Source organism: Pipra filicauda, unplaced genomic scaffold (genome assembly GCF_003945595.2).
Source record: "Pipra filicauda isolate LSUMZ 115617 unplaced genomic scaffold, ASM394559v2 scaffold90_size2875636_pilon, whole genome shotgun sequence".
Lineage (NCBI taxonomy): Eukaryota > Metazoa > Chordata > Aves > Passeriformes > Pipridae > Pipra > Pipra filicauda.
The window spans coordinates 989,506-1,006,491 of record NW_024105098.1 but is presented as its reverse complement, the minus strand read 5'-3'; the positions used below and the strand labels follow the sequence as shown (position 1 = coordinate 1,006,491).

Sequence of the window (16,986 nt, the reverse complement as noted above, 5' to 3'; positions counted from 1 at the left end):
GAGGGTGAAAAAAACCACTTCTGCCGTCTCCAGAGCTTTGCCAGCAAGAGGGCAAGTTTGTTCTGTGGGATGGCAGCACGCGAGGTCAACAGGTTTGGTTCCGTTTCCCACCCAGCCTCAACCTGGGGTTTTATCCCACTGCCTGCATGGAATCAGCAGTGCTCCTTGCCCCTGGTCACAGTTTGCTGGGCTCGGGGCAAAGAGCAGCACTGGGGTCCCTGCTGTGGTTTGCTGTCGGTGGTGGTGGAGCCAGGGAAGCAAGCCCATGTGCCCATGCCCGCACCCATGGCTCTGGCAGCACCATGGGCAGGGAACGCTCCTCTGAGCTTAAATCCAGGGGGGAGTGCTCAGCCATGGGTCCTGCAGGGCATGGAGAGCCCAGGGCCACCAGTGAGACAGCGATAGATCAGCACTGGTCTGCCAGGAGTGGTGGCAGAGATGTTACCTTTGATGGTCAGGGAGAGGGTTCCTGCCACCTGCCCCAGGGGACATGGCTCCTACCTGCTCCCACCCTGCCAAAGGCATGGTTCAACAGGCATGGCAGCTCCCAGCCTCCTTAGTCTGAGGATGCAAAGGTCCTCAGCCCAGGAGGGACCCTTCAGTCCAGCTGTCCCTGGCTCCAGGGAGGAATATGCCATGCAGCTGAGGGACACTCGAGGCTCTGAACCCCTCTATTCCCCTCAGTGTCTACGAGCTCAGCCCAGTTCCCATGGGCATGGGATAGAACAGAAACTCCAAACAACAGCCCCAGACACCGGTGCCAGTGCTGCACTGGGGGACTCCCAAGAGCTGGGAACTCCATTCCCACAGGAGCCCCAGCCCCCTCCTTCCGCTGTGTGTGTAGCTGTGGTTGCCTGCATGGAATGGCGTCCGTAGCGTAGCGCGTGTTACTGTGTACACCTGGACTGCTGTGGGCTTGCCTCTAATAAAGGTGGTGATGAACATCTCGGCTGGTCCTGGGGTGATTGAGGGTGATTCCTGGCCGGATGTGGGGTCCCCACCTTCAGGGACTGAAACAGGTTGTGCCCAATCCAGGGTGCCGGGGCTGAAGGGGTGTTGGCAGCGGCAGCGCGATGGAGCTGCGCTCAGTGGGAGCTGCATCCGGCTAAATTTGGAGCCTGTAAATTTTTTTTTATTTTTTTTTTTTCCCTGAGTGGGCTCTAAATTTAGCAGGCACCCATCTCCAGCCCCCTCCCAGCCTTGGCTCTCCAGGGGCTTTCGCTCTTCCCGAGGCGCTCCTGTGACCTCTCACCTGCCTGTCCCACAGTTGCACTCGGCCCCATCATCTCTCCCCATCCCAGGGGTACTGAGCAGCCCCTGGACAGCACGTGGCTGCAGTCAGCATGGGTCACACACTGTGCACCCCAGCTCTGCCGTGACCCAGCTCGTCCCAACAGCCTGCCGTGCTTCCCAGACCGGGTTTTGCCACCCACCCGCCCATGTGTCATCTGCTAATTTTACCTGCGGTGATTTAATCCTGGTTGCCTTCGTGCAGAGGGGAAATGAGAGCACCAGCACCTGCAGAGCCCCCCGGGAGTGGGCTCCAGGCAGCAAGGACACCTCGTGCCCTCTGTGCACTTCCTGCCCCCAGCACACAGGCACCCGGCGGGCGGTGTATCCTGGCAGCCCCCCGCCATTCCACCCAGGACACGATGGCAGATGAGCTACCTGCCAAGACCAGCATTATCCCTGGGGGGTGGAGTTGGCCCTGAAGGGCTCTGGAAGCTCATCAGTAACCCAACATCGACAGAGGAGCTCCCACCAGCAGCCCAGAGACGCTGCACAGGTCTCACAGGACACCGACAAGTCCATGACCTGAGGCTGAGGAGTTCAAACTGGCCAGGACAACCCTGTACCAAGAGGCTTCCTAACCCCTGGGCAACTTCCCAGGATGCGAGCAGAAGTCTCCTCTCCTTCCTTAGCTGAGAAGAGCAGTTTGTAACTGAGCACTATCCCTCGTTTTTGCCTTCTCCAGCAATAACTTCCCCGTCCACAACAATGTGAGGCCTCCACACAGTCCCTTTATCCTGCTGCATCCTCCCTGAGCAGCCACTGGCAGGTGCCCATGGCAAGTCTTACCACGTTCATTTACAGATGGGCAAACTGACGCACTTAGCATGGAAATGATGCAGGAGAGGCCCTGGCAGGACACAGCAACACCACTCTATTCTAAACTCATTCCCAAACTTCTGGGACGTTTGCAGTCCTGCAAGGGAATGTATCCATGAACTTGCTTGGAGGGATTCGTAGCACGGGCAACCCCAAAGCCCCTGCAGATGTGAACTATTTTTCCCATGTCCCTTTCTCTAAGGCAACCCTGGCTCCAGCGTGCCTGCAGAGGAAAGGCTGCCCAAGCAGGCACTCAGGCGTGGGTTAACGCCGGGCTCGAAGGGGGACTCCTGTGACGCCGCCTTGCTGGGGTGAAACCACCTCCCAGGAAAGAGGAGGGGATCTCACGGCCTATGCAGAGGGGTCCCCATTGCCCGGTGAGGCCTGACGTCCATCCCATTCGTGCGGCGTGCAGGTTCCTGGGCACAGGGTGCACGAACCAGGTCCCCGCCACGCCGAATCCGGTCCCTTAGGCTGTTCCACCCCCCACCCTACCCCTCCCAAGGCCGCCCGTTAACCCTCCAGCCTCCCTCCTGCAGAAGGTCGCGGCCCCTTTAAATGCTGCGCTGCCCCGGCCCCACCCGCCAGCCTTTTTCCCCTTCTATTTTTTTATGAATGAAAAACGTTCCGGGCGGGGCCAGGCAAATCGCGCCGCGCCCATTGGTCGCTGCCGCCCCCGCCCACTCAGCCGACGTCCAATGGCGCTAGGCGGAGCAGCGCGCGGGCGGGCGCGGAGCGGCACTGCAGCCAATCTGGTGGCGCGGACCGTCGAGCGGCGGCGTCCCATTGGCCGGCGTGGAGGGTAAACAAGCACGCGGGGCGTGGCGCGGCGGAGGCCGCTGGCTCGGGGGCTGCGGGCCGGCGCAGAGCGGCAGCGCGGTGCCCGGGCTCGGAGCGGCGCCGTGCCTTCCCCGGCCCCGGCCCCGGTCCCGGTCCCGGCTCGCCCCGCTGCCGCTGAGCCCGCGGCGGCCGAGTCCGCGGCGCCCGGCCGGGTACGTGAGGGCCCGGCGGCGGGGGCGAGGCGCGGCCCGGGCCTGGGGCGGGGGCGGTGTTTATGAATGGCGCGGGCCGCGCGGTGTGAATGGCGGGGGGCGCGCGCGAGCGAGCGACGGAGCGAGCGAGCGAGCGCGCGCGCGGGGGAGAGGAGGGGGGGGGCGGAGTTTATGAATGGGGCGCGCGGGGCGGCGTGGGAACGGGCCGGGCTGCGGCGCGGCCCTGCAGCGGTGAGCGCGGTGAGCGGCGGGGGAGGGAAGGGGGAAGGGGGGAAGGGGGAGGCCGAGCGAGGGGCGGGGGGGCCAAAGCATGCGGCCCCGCCCGCCCCCCCCCCCCACTGCCTCCTCCCGCCCGCCCGCCCCCCCACTGCCTCCTCCCGCCCGCCCCACTGCCTCCTCCCGCTCCCACGGCGCGTGATGTCACGGCCGTTTCTATAGAAATTAGGTGACATCACGAGCTGGGGGGCTGCGACCCGCCACGGCAGGAGCGGGCCGGCTCCCCGGGGAGGCGCGGCAGCCCCGCACCGAGCCAGCCCCGGGGGCGGCAGGGGCCAGGGGCTGATCCTGACCCCTTCCACCCCCCAGCCTCGCACCTGCCGGAGCCCAGGCGGGACCCCTCTTCCTGGGCCGGCGTCGATGCTGAGCGGGCCGGGGGCACTGCCCGCCTCCCCCGCGCCATGGACGGCTTCTACGATCAGCAGGTTCCCTTCATGGGCCCCGGGGTAAGTTTGCCCTCCCTGATCCCTCTTGACACCTCCGTTCCCGACCTTGGGGGCACCTCCTCCCCATCCTTGGGAGTACTCCCCTTGTCCTTGGGGGCACCCTGCTATCCTTGGGGGCACCCTGCTATCCTTGGGGGCACCCTCCAGCCTTGGGGGCTGTCACTCTCATGGGCAGCTGTTGCCCTGGTCGTTGCAGAAGTCCTGTGCAGAGGAGAGCCGAGGCCGGCCGGGGTCCGATAGGAAAAGGAAATTTTTGGAGACCGACTTGGCCCACGACTCGGAAGGTAGGCAGGGCTGGCCCGGGCGGCCATGGCCTCTCTTGTGCCCCGCAAGATCATCTGCCTCACGTTCGTTGATTTAGAAATAATCCTGCAAATAATGGCAGTTTTATTTATTCTTCTGTGGAGCACATAAGTTTTTCACTCTGTTCCAGAGCTCTTCCAGGATCTCAGCCAGCTCCAAGAGGCCTGGCTAGCTGAAGGCAAGTGTTCACCTCTACCTTTTGCCATGTAAAATCTCTCTGCGAGCATTTTTTTTGAGAACTGAAAAAGCCATAAACCCACTTTTTTGTTTGTTTTTTTTAGCTCAGGTCCCCGATGATGAACAATTTGTCCCAGATTTCCAGTCTGACAACTGTAAGTGATTGTTTTGGGTTTTTGTTCTTCAGGGGGGAGGTGGTTTGGGTGCCTGTGCAAAACTTTGCGCTGGGCTTGGAGTTGCTGCCTTAGGAAAGCAGTTGTTGCTGGGGCTAAAACGTGGAATTGTGGGCTTCTGGGAGAAAGCATGTGCAATTTGGGTTCATGGAGATGAAACTTGCAATGTCCTGTCTTTTGTAAATGGGGAAAATCATGGCCCAACGCATGGTAATCTCTCTGACTGATCTCTGGGCTCCTCTGAGACAAGCTGCTTGTTCGTAGTAAGGTGGATTTGCTTCTAAACGCTCCTTTTCCATTTCAAGTGGAAGCGAGAGCCCGTGGTGGGCTCCTTGGTTAGCCACAATCTCTGCAGTTTCTGGAGCTTTTTACAGTCCTGGCCCAGCGCTGCTGGCAAGAGTGGGCCCGAGTGGTGAAACTTGAGCCGCTTTAAGCAGCATTAATCACTGGCAAGCGAGCGTGTTTAAAAGGAGGCCAGTGAAAATGCAGTCCCTCGTGAATTGCATAAGAGCGAGTGTTGGTTCTGAGCCGCGGTGCGTTGCTGGGGCGGGTTAGCGGCGAGGGCAGGGGCCGGGTAATGGCGTGTGGGGCTTGCGCAGCTCCGGGCGCTGCTCTCCGGACGTCTAAGGGTCGCTTGGAGGGGAAGGGGGGGGGGAATCAGGATGTTTGGATTCGTTACCTGGCAAACACAAGTAGTAGCTTGGTGTTGGTGGCTGGGTTTTGCTGCTGAGCCAGACAGCTACGGAACTTAAAGGAAATCAAATTTAGCCTGCAGTCGAACAGATTTTTCATTCCGGCTTTGTCACAGCATGCAGCGGGGTATCTCCTCCGACAGCAAATGCATGTTAATTATTGCTCTTTGATTACTTCGGAGTGGGAAGCTTGCCATTAAGCTGTTCCAGACAGCCCAAGTTTCAGATGTGCTTTTTTCCCTGTCTCCCCTGAGATAAAAGGCGAGCCTGGAGTCAGAAACACAACGGGCTGTTGACATCCCGAGCACAGCCCGGCAGCTCTCGCTCGGAGCGGTAGAAACTGCAGTGTGCGTGGGAGGGTGGCTCTTGGAGCTGAAGCTCTTTCCAGTGCCTTTTGGCAGTCTCTTGTTTCCTTGTAACCTGAAGAGCTTAGGGAGGAGAGACAAACTTTTCTGGGTGATGCAGGGAAAAGAGGGGAAAAATAAAAAGGCATTTGGTCGGGACTCTTAAAATGTTTTGACCTGCACAGCCCGCAGACCTGGTGTTGAAATGACTTTGTCACTTGAAAAGAGATCTGCCTGCGTGACTCCCCACTGCAATAACCTTCCTTAACTTTCCTGAGGAAAGAAAGCAAAGGTTTCCTTCGCTGCTCCTGTATTGGCTTTGGGGGGGCTCAGACTCAGGTGGAGGGGAATGGGGAGCCTGGCTCTTCCATCCCTGCACTGGAGAGATTTTAAAGAGGAGAGAAACTCCAGTTTACAGCTCTCTGACCCTATTTTCTCATTTCACTCCGGTTTTGAACCCTGTGCCATGTAGAAAGGAAGAGAGGAATGGCTCTGGTGCAACTCCTTCCTGCACCTGGCTTTCACTGATGGAGATGGGCTGCTTTCCTGGTCACAGTGGGGTTCAGTGTCCTTTAGCTGGCCCAGGGGAAGGTAAATCCCTCCTTAGTCCCTACAGATGTTTGTGGGCATGCATTGGACTCTGTTACTGCAGTCGTGTGCCTTTTCACTGGGGAAGCTACTGCTCTCTTGTTCTGAGCAAACTTCCATCTCCTGCCCCATCATGCCTTCCCAGGGCCAAGCTTTCTTGGCACAGCAGCAAAAAGGGACAAACGAGGCTCAGTTTGCACCCCACTGCAATGGGGGGATCATGCACTGCCACATGTGCTGTGTGGAGTCTTGGAGATGCTCAGAACTGCAACATCCTTCTTGACTTGCTAAAACCCTCTCATAGCTGCCTGCAGCTCCACTGCTTCCTACTTGCTGTTCCCAATTCCATAGCCAAGATCCTCTGCAGAGAGGGGCTTAAAGCTGGGACTTGGGAGCAAAATAACATACTGGAGGGCAGTGGATTGCTGTGCTGGGGAGGAAATCCCACTGTAGAGAAAGCAGGGCTGCTCTGAATGAGGGATGTTTTGTTCTTAGCGCCCTGGACTGAGCGGCAAGAGGCCTGATTCAGTGCTTATAAGTTGAACAGGGAAGTGGTGGATCCTCCTGGGAAGGCAAAGGAGGCCACGGGTAACTCCACAGAGCTCACCACGCTGGCCATCGTGCTGCATCCCTGGCCAGGCATAGGTGTGGGTTCACCAGCAGTGTGGTCCTGGGGAGAAAGGTGTATGTACAGTGTTATACCTCCATCGGTTGTTTATATGCCTGAGAAGCGATGGAATCATTCTGAGGAGGTCAAGCATCACAGCAGATGGTTTGTTCGCCGGGTACTTGTGGCCTCCCTGCATGGGAGGCACGTGGCAAAAGCCACGGGCGGGACACGGAGTGGGTTTTCTTACACACCAAAATGAAAGCAGGAGGTTTGTTTGTGAGGAAGAGTCGTTTAAACAAAGGAAAACAGGAGCCCGGCTTCTATTTCTGGCTCCTCTCCTGGTGTGACCTTGGGTGCGTCCTGTGGTGTCGGGAGATGGAGGGGCAGGCGCCGAGCTCAGCTCCCAGGTGACGGCTTGAGCGGGTGCCAAGGTCCCTGCGCTGGGAGTGGTGGTTTAGTTCCCTTCCCCTTGGTTTGGACAGTGGGTGCCACTGGCAAAGCCAGTGTCCTCCAGGCTCGGCATTTTGGAGGTCCATTTATGCTGGTGGGTGGGAACAACCTGCCCGGTCTCTCACCAAGGGATTCACTGGGAATTCAAGGCCTCGAGTGGCTTTGGGGTGTCACCCTTTTCCATGGGAGACCTCTTTGCTGATGGTTGGCACGGTTGGCATTTGGGGCATCTACAGTTTGACTGGTTATAAGGCACTGTGATGGTTTGCCTGCGCTCCCCCACTTTCCCTTCCTACCTGGGCACAGCAGTGGCACGTGTAGCTGGTCCCTTGCCCAGCCTCCCTGGGATCCTTTCATCCCTAGGGGCTAAAGCAGACCAGAGAGGGGCTGTCAGGCACCCACGGGCGCTCTCGCTGCTCCCATGGCTTAGCCCTGGCGTGGATCTGCCGAGGCATGTTCTCCAGCCCCATCTGTAGTTGAGCTGCTCCCTCTGCCTATTTTTATGTATTTTTTTAGCTTTAAATTATAGTGCCGAGGGCAGGACCGGAAAGGGTAAAAGTGCTCATGCATCCTTTGAGGCACTGGGTGCTGGGGCAGGGCTCTCCTTCCCAGGGAACCCTCCAGCCTGGCTGCTCACTGCTGGGATCCAAACCCAGCACCTTCACTGCAAAAACTGCACCACCAGCCTTGGTGCCCCCTCGGCTCCTGCAGCCTCGTCAGCCATGAGCTGGGCATCAGGAGTGCCTCGCAGGAGCAGCGCCGGCCGGCCCTGCAGTGTTTGTGTAAGGAATCCAAACGTTGCACGGAGTCCGGGCTTGGACAGCTGGTCTCTGTTAGGATCTTAAGGCTCATTTCCCTTTTTTTTTGAATGGCAGAGCTAAGCTCTGGGGAAATTTTTCCTTTCTTTTTTTTTTTTTTTTCTCTTCCCTCAGCCACATGAATGGAGCACTCCGAAGTGTTTGTGAATGGAGGGTGGTGCCTGCTCAGGGACTGGAGGGTTTTTTTTTCAATGAATAACCAGACCCCATTGTACGACTGGCGGAAAAACAACCCGCTCCAACAACACGGAGCCTGTTTGGGAGAGCCATGCCCGCAATAGGCAGCTGGAGCCCTTCCAAAGCCAGTTCCCCTTTGCTTTCCCGTGGCTCGTGGGGCGCCTGGACTTTGCTGCCGCCGTGCCGGCCCCCTGTTAAGGCTGGAAATGCTGAGAGCGGCAAAACCTCGCTGGGGAGGGGGGAAGGAGGAGGAGTGGGATAAATCCGGCTTGGGAGCCAGTGGAAGGCGTGTGGGGGGCTGTGCTGGCTCGGCGCTGGGCTTTGTGTTTCAAATCCTTCTCGGGGGGTTTTATGCCCTCGGTACCAGCTGTGCTGGGCCCTTGCGAGGAAGGGGGACGGGTAGAGAGGGAAGTCAGCAGCTCTTTAAAGGTTTTGACAAATTAGGGGAGCGGCTAATTACCTGGCAAGCTGTGAACAGTTGTCCTGGAGCTACTCCTCTCCGCTGTAGCTGGGCTGTGTTTAGGCTTTGCATGAAGCTAATACTCCACTTCCGATTAGTCTTGGCTCTCCTCTGAGGCACTATTTAGGTGCAGATCTCTGAGGCGCTTTCCCTTTCCTAGAGCGCCTGCTTTTAGAAATTAATTAGCTTAAGCATATATTATTCAGTTTATAATTATATATAGCAAGTGGGCTTGGGAGTGGGTAGTGAGGATTTGGGTTTAATGGGATGTTTGTCACTGGAACTCATACAATTGTGGGACCCTGGGAGAGGGTCCGCTTGGAGCACCTTGGCTGGGGGAAGGTGGATCCTGTTTACTGACTCTCTGGAAGATGGGTATGCCCCTGTGAGGACGAGTGGGTTGCTGTGTTCTGTTTATGAGCTCTCGGAGCTCCAGTCTGTCAAGCCCCTGCATTCCTTGCTCCACGGCTTGGGGGAGCAGCCGCTGCCTGTGGTGCCTGGGCTCGGCTCCACTTGCTGAGGGGCTCTGGCCACGGCACATGTCTCGTCTATGGCTGTTGTCAAGCTGCCTGTTCCCCTTTCACAACCCTTGCTCTGCCCCTCTTGGATCCCAATGGGGAAGGACTCCACTTCTATGAACAATGTCCTGGGCTGCTGTGACTGTCCCAGTTCTGCCCTCCCCTGCCACCCCAGCTCACTCCACTGCCAGTGCTGGGGTCTGCTGGGGCACCTTCCTGCCCCGGTTCAGTTGCCTGATGCTCCTGGGGCATAATTCAGCACCTGATTCCCAAGCAGAGCACCGAAGCAGATGCTCCCAGGGGTGATGTCCCCATTGCTCTCTCCGATGTGTATCTTCCTTGTTCTCCTTGCAGTGGTCCTGCACGCCCCACCTCCGGCAAAGATCAAGCGGGAGCTGCCCAGCCCGTCCTCGGAGCTGTCATCCTGCAGCCACGAGCAGGCTCTCTGTGCTGGCTATGGGGACAAGTGCCTCTACAACTGTTGGTAGGTAGCGCAGGGACAGCCGCTGCCCCGCAGACCCCTCAGGGACTCCCTGTCATGCGGGCGGTGTCCCCGTTGGTGTCTCCGTCAGCCCCTGGCCCATCTCCTTTGGCAGTGCCTATGACAGGAAACCCCCCGCCGGGTTCAAGCCATTAACGCCGCCCACCACGCCGGTGTCCCCTGCGCACCCTGGATCGGCCCTGCCACCGCCGCCACCACCGGCCCCGGCCGTGCCGGCGGCTGCCCACGGGGCGGCCCCGGCCCCGCACGCGCTGCAGGAGCAGCGGCAGCAGCAGCAGCCCTTTGCTGTGCCACGGCCACCACACCCGCCCATGCACATGCCAAAGATGATGTCTGAGAACCAATACCCCACAGAGCACAGGTAAGGTGTTCCCCACCCCGGCAACCGCTGGGGGGTTATGAGGACTCTTAGGGTGGGTCAGTGACCCCAAAGCGTGGGGAAGGAGGAGGGGTGCCTGTCCCTTTGTCCCCATGCTGCGATTGCAGACGGTCGGCCAAATGTTGCTGCCTGGGGTCCCATGTGGCAAAACTTGCTACTTCCTGTTGAGATCTTGCAGCTCTTTCTCCTGCTAATGGGGAACCTCTCCTCCCAGCCCCTGGAACACCAGGCAGAGCCTTTGCCTCCCCCTCCAGAAAGGTGAGGGAGGCAGAGGCTGCCTCCTGCATCCATCCCTGTGCCAACAGGTGATGGTGCTGAGTCAGGGCTCTGCTCTCCTCATTCCCATCCACTGCAGCTCTGCCCCCAAACCGAGCCCTGCCAGGCTGGGGAGCTGTGACCTTTCCTGTCCTGTCCCTGTGCACCGCTAGGCTGGGGGTTGGTCCTGAGCTCCCTTTGCATTACTGTGATTTTGGGGGCTGTGGAAGAAGACCCCTGCTCCCTCCTTCCTCTTCAAGCTGTGGCTTCATCCCCCATCACTCCCCTGTCCCTGGACACTTTTCCAGTCCTCAACCTCGCCATGGGTTTGCTCCCAAGGGTGCTCTCAGTAGGTGCCACAGCGCAGGTCACAGAAGACCTCTGGCTTTGCTTTTGGCCTCTGGATGCCCTTTGCTGTGACAGCCACTCTCTCACCCCTGTGGTCATGGGGCTAGATGTGGCAGCCTGGCAAAGACCATGCAGTGGGGCCATGGAAACCCTTGGAAAGTGCCCACAGCAGGTGAACATCCCTCCCCAGCAAAGCGGAGCTCTGGGTGACCTTTGAGCTATGCGGGGGGCTGGCTGCGACCCCTTGGGAAGCACCGTGCCAGTGTGGGGCTTGGGTTTCATTCAGGAAGGGCAGAGGGACATGGCTCGGAAATGGAGTAATCCCAGCCCGGCAGCTGGGAGAGCTCCGGTTACAAAGCCAAATGGTGCAAGGCCGGCCGAGAGGAGCCAACACGGAGATCCGAGATCGCCTTTCAAGGTGCCGGAGGACGGGGGGATGCGGCAGCACACCCTCGAGATGGTCCCTCATCCATTGCCACCAGCAGAGATCGTGCTGGGGCTCAGACCAGTGGTGGCAGCACCCTGGAGCTGAAAATAGTGCTCTCTGCTGTTGAGTTCAAGGTTTAATCCCGGCTGCGCAGGCGGATTAGCGGCCGGCTGGAGTTGCAGAGTGGATTTGGCTTTGCGTAAGCACCCACCCATGCGCAGCATCCCCGGGCCCTGCAGTGCTGCCCCCCACCCTGGGGCCAGATTTTACTGGTTTACAGCATTAGGACTGTTGTGGGCTGTTTTTTTGGTTCCTTTTCTCACTCCTTTCCAGATATCTGAAGCCCAGAGTGCTTTTCTGTGATGGCCCACGTGCTATCCTGCCCTTTCAGCATGGGGTCCCCAGTGCTTGGAAGGGGATGGGGCTCCTCAGCACCCCACTAGGTCCCCATGGGATTAGCCCCTGTGGTGGCCATGCTCCTGAGGAACCATCCCAGCCTGCTGTGGGTGCACCCTGGGAGCACCCCAAGCTGAAGACACCCAACTGTCATGCAGTCCTGGTCTGGGATGGGAACTGGCAGCAGGGCTCATCCCCACTCTGCAGTAATGCCGTGTCCTTTCCCCCAGGTTTCAGAGGCAGCTGTCTGAGCCCTGCCACCCCTTTCCACCGCAGCCCGGGGTCCCAGGGGACAGCCGCCCCGTCTACCACCGGCAGCTGTCGGAGCCCCTGGGCCCGGCTGCCCCCCGCCCCCCTCAGGGATTCAAGCAGGAGTACCATGACCCGCTCTACGAGCCCAGCGGCCCCGGCCTGCCTGGCCCCCCTGGCCACGGCTTCCAGCCCCCCATGGGCATCAAGCAGGAGCCCCGGGACTACTGCATTGACTCAGGTGGGTATGAGTTGGGGGGCGGCCAGGTGCTGGGTGGGGTTACACCACTGACACCCAGAGGAGCAGAGCATCTCTGCCATCATCGTGGTGGGTTCAGGGTTGAGCCTCAGGCAGTGAGTGCTGGAGTTTCCACAGTGCTGGGATACTGCTTTGCCTTTTTCTTTCCTCTCTCTCCTCCTCCCTTTCCAAAGCCAGGGAATAGAGCAGGCATTCACCCAATGCTGTGTGGTGTGGTCAGTGCCGTAGCCATGGGCTGGGGTGCCCCACGGCACCCAGCGGGTCCCCCCGCAGCCCTGGCCTGGGGCTAGCTGTGATTGCTGGCTGCTGGACCCCACCAGCATCACGGAAAAATCCTCTAATCGCCTTAGGACCTAAAAATATCCCAACCTCGGGATGGAGGGTGGCACAGCCGAGCAGATGGTAGGGGAGGCGCGGTGGTGCCTCCCTTCCTGTGGGGCCTGTGAGAACCTGAGCTGACTTAGCCTTTGCTCCAGTGTTCATTGCAGTGCCACCTCAAGTCACACTGGGTTTTTCCCCAATGTTGAGGGTGGATGCAGGGGACCGGGGAGGGGGGAAGATGCCCGGCCTTTGCCACAGGACATGCTTGGGGTAGGAAATATGCTGCCAAATGCTTGGTGGGACCCACGGGATTTACATCCTTAATGTCACCTTCATCTCTCTCGCAGAAGTGCCTAACTGCCAGTCCTCGTACCTACGGGGGAATGTCTTCCCCAGCAGCCATGACGGTGAGTGACCTCCCCCATGCTCCCCCTGTTCATGGCATCCCTGGTGGGTCCCATCCCATCCCTCTTTTGGGGCAGGCAGTACCTTCCAGGAGGCCAACAGAGCTTCTGGTCACCCTGAAAACGCCCCCAGGGGCACGGTGGTGCCTGTGAGAGCCACATGCACTGGCACCAGCACTAAAAGCAGCCAGCAGCCCCTGCAAGTGTGCTGCAAGGGCACAGCAGCGCCGTGTAATCTGGGATAATATGCCTGATATAGCTGCTAAGAGGGTTTTGGTTCCGCCAGCTCCCCGGAGTGAGGGGGGGCAGAGCTGCACGGTGCTCAGCCACTGAAATAACTGGGGTTGAGTCTGCTGCTGGAGCTGGGGATAGGGTCTTGTGCTGGGTTGGGCCAAGCCAGGGTTTGTCAAGCCACCGGAGTGGTTGAGACACTGTGCTCACTGAGGGTCTTTTCCCCATAGGATTTTCATATGAAAAGGACACACGATTGTATTTTGATGACACGTGCGTGGTACCAGAGAGGCTGGAGGGTAAGAGTCTGACCCCAGAGGAGGCCTGCAGGGGGACCAGGGCTCATGGAGGGAGATGTGGGGACGCTGGGATCCACGGTGTCTGGCTTTTAAAGCCAAGCAGTGCTGGTACAGTGCTCTCACGAGCTGCTGAGCACCATCCCACACAACAGCTTGGCATCGTCGCCATGCCCATCTCTGTCCCTGCCACCTTCCTGCCTGTAGCACCTCTTCCCTTTCCCACCCCATGGCCTGATCCTGCTCAGCTGTCTCAGCACAGGGATGACCTCAGTGTTGCTGTACATGTCTGTTGCTGGTGACACAGCCTGGGAGAGGGGCAGAGCCAGGGTGTTTAACCAGGTGTTTCTGTGCGGGCAGGTAAGGTGAAGCAGGAGCCCACCCTGTACCGCGAGGGCCCTCCTTACCAGCGGCGTGGGTCCCTGCAGCTCTGGCAGTTCCTCGTCACCCTCCTGGATGACCCTGCCAATGCCCACTTCATCGCGTGGACTGGCCGGGGCATGGAGTTCAAGCTGATCGAGCCTGAGGAGGTACGAGAGGTGGTCCTGCCCTCAGGCTGGGGAGTGGCCGTGGGGGATGCAGGAGAGGGCTGGATCCTTCCCATGCAACAGCATGTTCAAGCTCGCACTTGAAGCGAGACACGTGTCTTTACTCTCCAGGTAGCTGTAGAAATTTGCCTTTAATCTCTTCCACTGCCTCTTGGCGTGGCACGTGCCAGCCCCTGAAGCTGCAAGTGGTCACCAGGTGCGGTGGCGTTGCCTCTGTGCTGTGCCTTGCCGAGACCTGCTGCTCCACCAAGGCTCCCTCCTTCCCAAACTGCTCCCATCCTTTGCCCTGGGTTCCCAGCAGCGGCTCCGTGCTGGCACGCTGCCGTGCTGGAGCCGTGTGGCTCTGCGGGAGGGTGACACAGAGGAAGAAGCTGTTTGGGGAGTAATTGAAAGCAGCTGTAGCAAGCACAGAGCTGTGCATTGTGGGTAATTACCCATAATGTCTCTTATGCCATGCATGGAAATTGTGGTTTTTTGAAGCAGCTTTTTTGGCAGGCTCCCCCTAATCAAATGGCTTTTGATTCGGCTCCCGGTTTGGCGGTGGCTGCGTGGTCGCAGCTGGAGTGTCTATAATGGCAGGCGGGGCACCACTCCTGGACCATGGTGATGCCTTCACCCCCGGCTGCATCAGCCCTCCAAAACGAGCCCCTTTTCGTTTCTGTTGTGATTTCATGTGAGGATCCACATCCAAGCCCTCACTGGAGCCCTGACTGCTGCCACCTCTCCCCGCAGGTAGCACGGCGCTGGGGCATCCAGAAGAACCGGCCAGCCATGAACTACGACAAGCTCAGCCGCTCCCTGCGCTACTACTATGAGAAAGGCATCATGCAGAAGGTGAGTAACCCCACCTGCCACCCCACAACGGGGTGTGACTGTCCCCCACTGTCACTGTGGCATGCTAAGGGGCAGCAGGAGGGGGGTTAGCTCCGGTGTCAGGTGTGCAGTGCTTCCCCAGGACAGGGTGAAAGTTCAGGGTGCTTCTCACACCCTCCCTCCTCCTCCTCCTCACAGGTTGCCGGTGAGCGGTACGTCTATAAATTCGTCTGTGACCCCGACGCCCTCTTTTCCATGGCCTATCCTGACAACCAGCGCCCTTTCCTGAAGACAGAGCCCGACTGCCCGGTGCCAGAGGAGGAGACAGTGCCGCTGACACACTTCGAGGACAGCCCAGCATTCCTTCTGGAGATGGATCCCTGTGGCAGCCTTCCCTATGCAGAGGGCTTCGCCTACTGACTCGGCCGGCCGGCAGAGCCATTGGCACTAGCGCATCCACCTGGGGCAAACATTGTTTTCTAAAGAATATTTTTGGCTGTTCATAAGGAAAAAAAAAAGCACCCAACGACAAACCGCGTGGGTGCACACACAAATTGGAGGGATCTAAAACACCCCGCGTGTGTCACCGATGAATTCCCACCCTTCCTGTCCAAGGGCTAGTGCACAGGACTGCCCGTGGCCGGCACCTCCTGCCACACATCAGCGTGATGTTTTGGGGCGCCGGGAGCCTAAAGCTGCAGTGTCTGCCCCAGGCTCTGGCTCTGGCAGTGCCCCAGGACTGGGCTGCGTGGCCGCCGAGCCAATTGTCACGACAATCTGCTTTGCATCGAGCACAATCCGCGTAGCTGCCTTGTGTGGTGGAAAGGGCTTTGATTTGCACAGAGAGGAGGGATGCAGGGGGGCTGCCTTGGCCAGCACCCCAGGGCTGATGTGTGCAGCATCCTACCCCAACCCTGAGAAGCCTTCTGCCTTCTTCCCGAACCCCCCTCCTCATATAACCTGTTGTTCCCATATAATCCACTGCATCCTCTCCGTGCCCCCTTCGATCCTCCTCAGCTCTGGCTGCAGCCCATGGGTTGCATTTTAGGGGAGGAGACCCTGACACTAATTCCCTCCTTGTTTTGGTTTTTTTTTTTTGTTTTGTTTTTGTTTTGGGGGTTTTTTTGATGTTTTAGGAAAATAAGAAAGGTTTCTAAACTGATTTTTGTAGATTTTTTGTATTTTAAGGCGAAGCTATTTTTTGCAGCCCGGCTGCTGTTCCCGGAGCCCCTGGAGACACCCCCATGGCTTTCCCGGTGGCATGCTTGCAGGGACAACCCTCAATGCCTGTGGCTCCCTGGGATGGCTGCCGAAGGATCTAGTCCACTCCATTTCACTGCTCCAGTCCCCTTTCCCGGGGAGCCGGGACTGAACCCCGGTGTCGGCTCAGCTGCGCTCCCCCTGCTCGGCATGGCCTCGGAGCTGGGCTGTAAGGCTGAGGTGGGCAGGGATGGGGGGTCCCCCACCCCCCTTCCTGGGTACCCCACTTCTCTCCAGCTCCCCCCTCCCCGCTGCACCTCCTAACACTCATCCACCACTCGTATATCCATACCTGCCTCCCCCGCACCAGGCTACATGTTTTCATTGTAAATGCTGTATAGGAATTTTTTTTCTCTTCTTTAGTTAGCTTCGGTTGGAATTTTTTGGGGTTTGTTTGGTTTGGGGTTTTTTGTTTTTTTTGTTTGTTTTTTTTTTTGTCTGATTCATTCTTTTTTGGGGAAGTATGAAGATTAACTCACGAAGACTCGGTTACTCTCCCCATGGGGGCTGCAGTGGCCTGTACCCATGGGGAGCATTCGGTTTTTGGGAACCCCACCTTGGGGACAGGGTTTTAACCATTTGCTCGGTGTGGCAGGTCTGCAGTGCAGAAGGGGTTAATCTGAGGACTGATTTGAACTATCTTTACTCAAGCAGGGCTATGTATCTCCTGCAAAGCTGCATTACATTCTGTACTGTGTACAATAAAGGATCTTGCTTCATGTTCCTCCCAGGCTACCTGGGCTCCTGCTTTGCCTGCACCCTGGGATGCTTCCTGGACCGGGAGGGAGCCTCTGGGTGTGCTTGTGGAATCTGAAGCGGTCTAGAGTACAGGCCATCACTTGGGGCCTGCAGGGCTGTGTGCCTGGAGCTGGGACCGGGTCAGCAGGGCTGCTCTCACCCCAGTTCTGGGCTCGTTGCTCCTGGATCTGGATGCTGCCATGGCTTTCACAAAGCTGCATCCAGTGAGAGGATCCATTTGGAATGGGGGTGGCTTCTCCCCGGTGAGGTGCAATTTAATATTGCTTCTTTCCCAGGATTTCTCCATTAGTGGGTCCTTCCCTTTCCCCAGGGAACCCAAGCCTCTGCCATCAAGCAGTACTAAAGCTGGTGGGGACCTCTTAGGGAAGCCCCTCCTGGAGTTCCTGGTAGCAGTCCCCCAGCACCT

The 16,986-nt window shown here is 58.5% G+C and overlaps 1 protein-coding gene across 2 annotated transcripts; it reads left to right on the top strand.

The window, feature by feature from the left end:
* The first annotated feature begins 3,011 nt into the window (after positions 1 to 3,011).
* Positions 3,012 to 16,545, top strand: ETV5 (ETS variant transcription factor 5). Of its 2 annotated transcripts, XM_027724995.2 has the most exons (13): positions 3,013 to 3,101; positions 3,687 to 3,823; positions 4,020 to 4,107; positions 4,257 to 4,304; positions 4,408 to 4,458; positions 9,488 to 9,617; positions 9,730 to 9,996; positions 11,671 to 11,930; positions 12,617 to 12,676; positions 13,135 to 13,203; positions 13,561 to 13,730; positions 14,481 to 14,582; positions 14,760 to 16,545. In XM_027724995.2, the coding sequence occupies exons 2-13, from the start codon at positions 3,779 to 3,781 to the stop codon at positions 14,979 to 14,981; spliced, it is 1,512 nt and encodes a 503-aa protein (XP_027580796.1). In that variant the 5' UTR covers positions 3,013 to 3,101; positions 3,687 to 3,778; the 3' UTR covers positions 14,982 to 16,545. The 2 variants fall into 2 exon arrangements, with proteins under 2 accessions (XP_039247096.1, XP_027580796.1); XM_039391162.1 differs by lacking the exon at positions 9,730 to 9,996 and having other exon boundaries at positions 3,012 to 3,101.
* Positions 16,546 to 16,986: the final 441 nt, after the last annotated feature.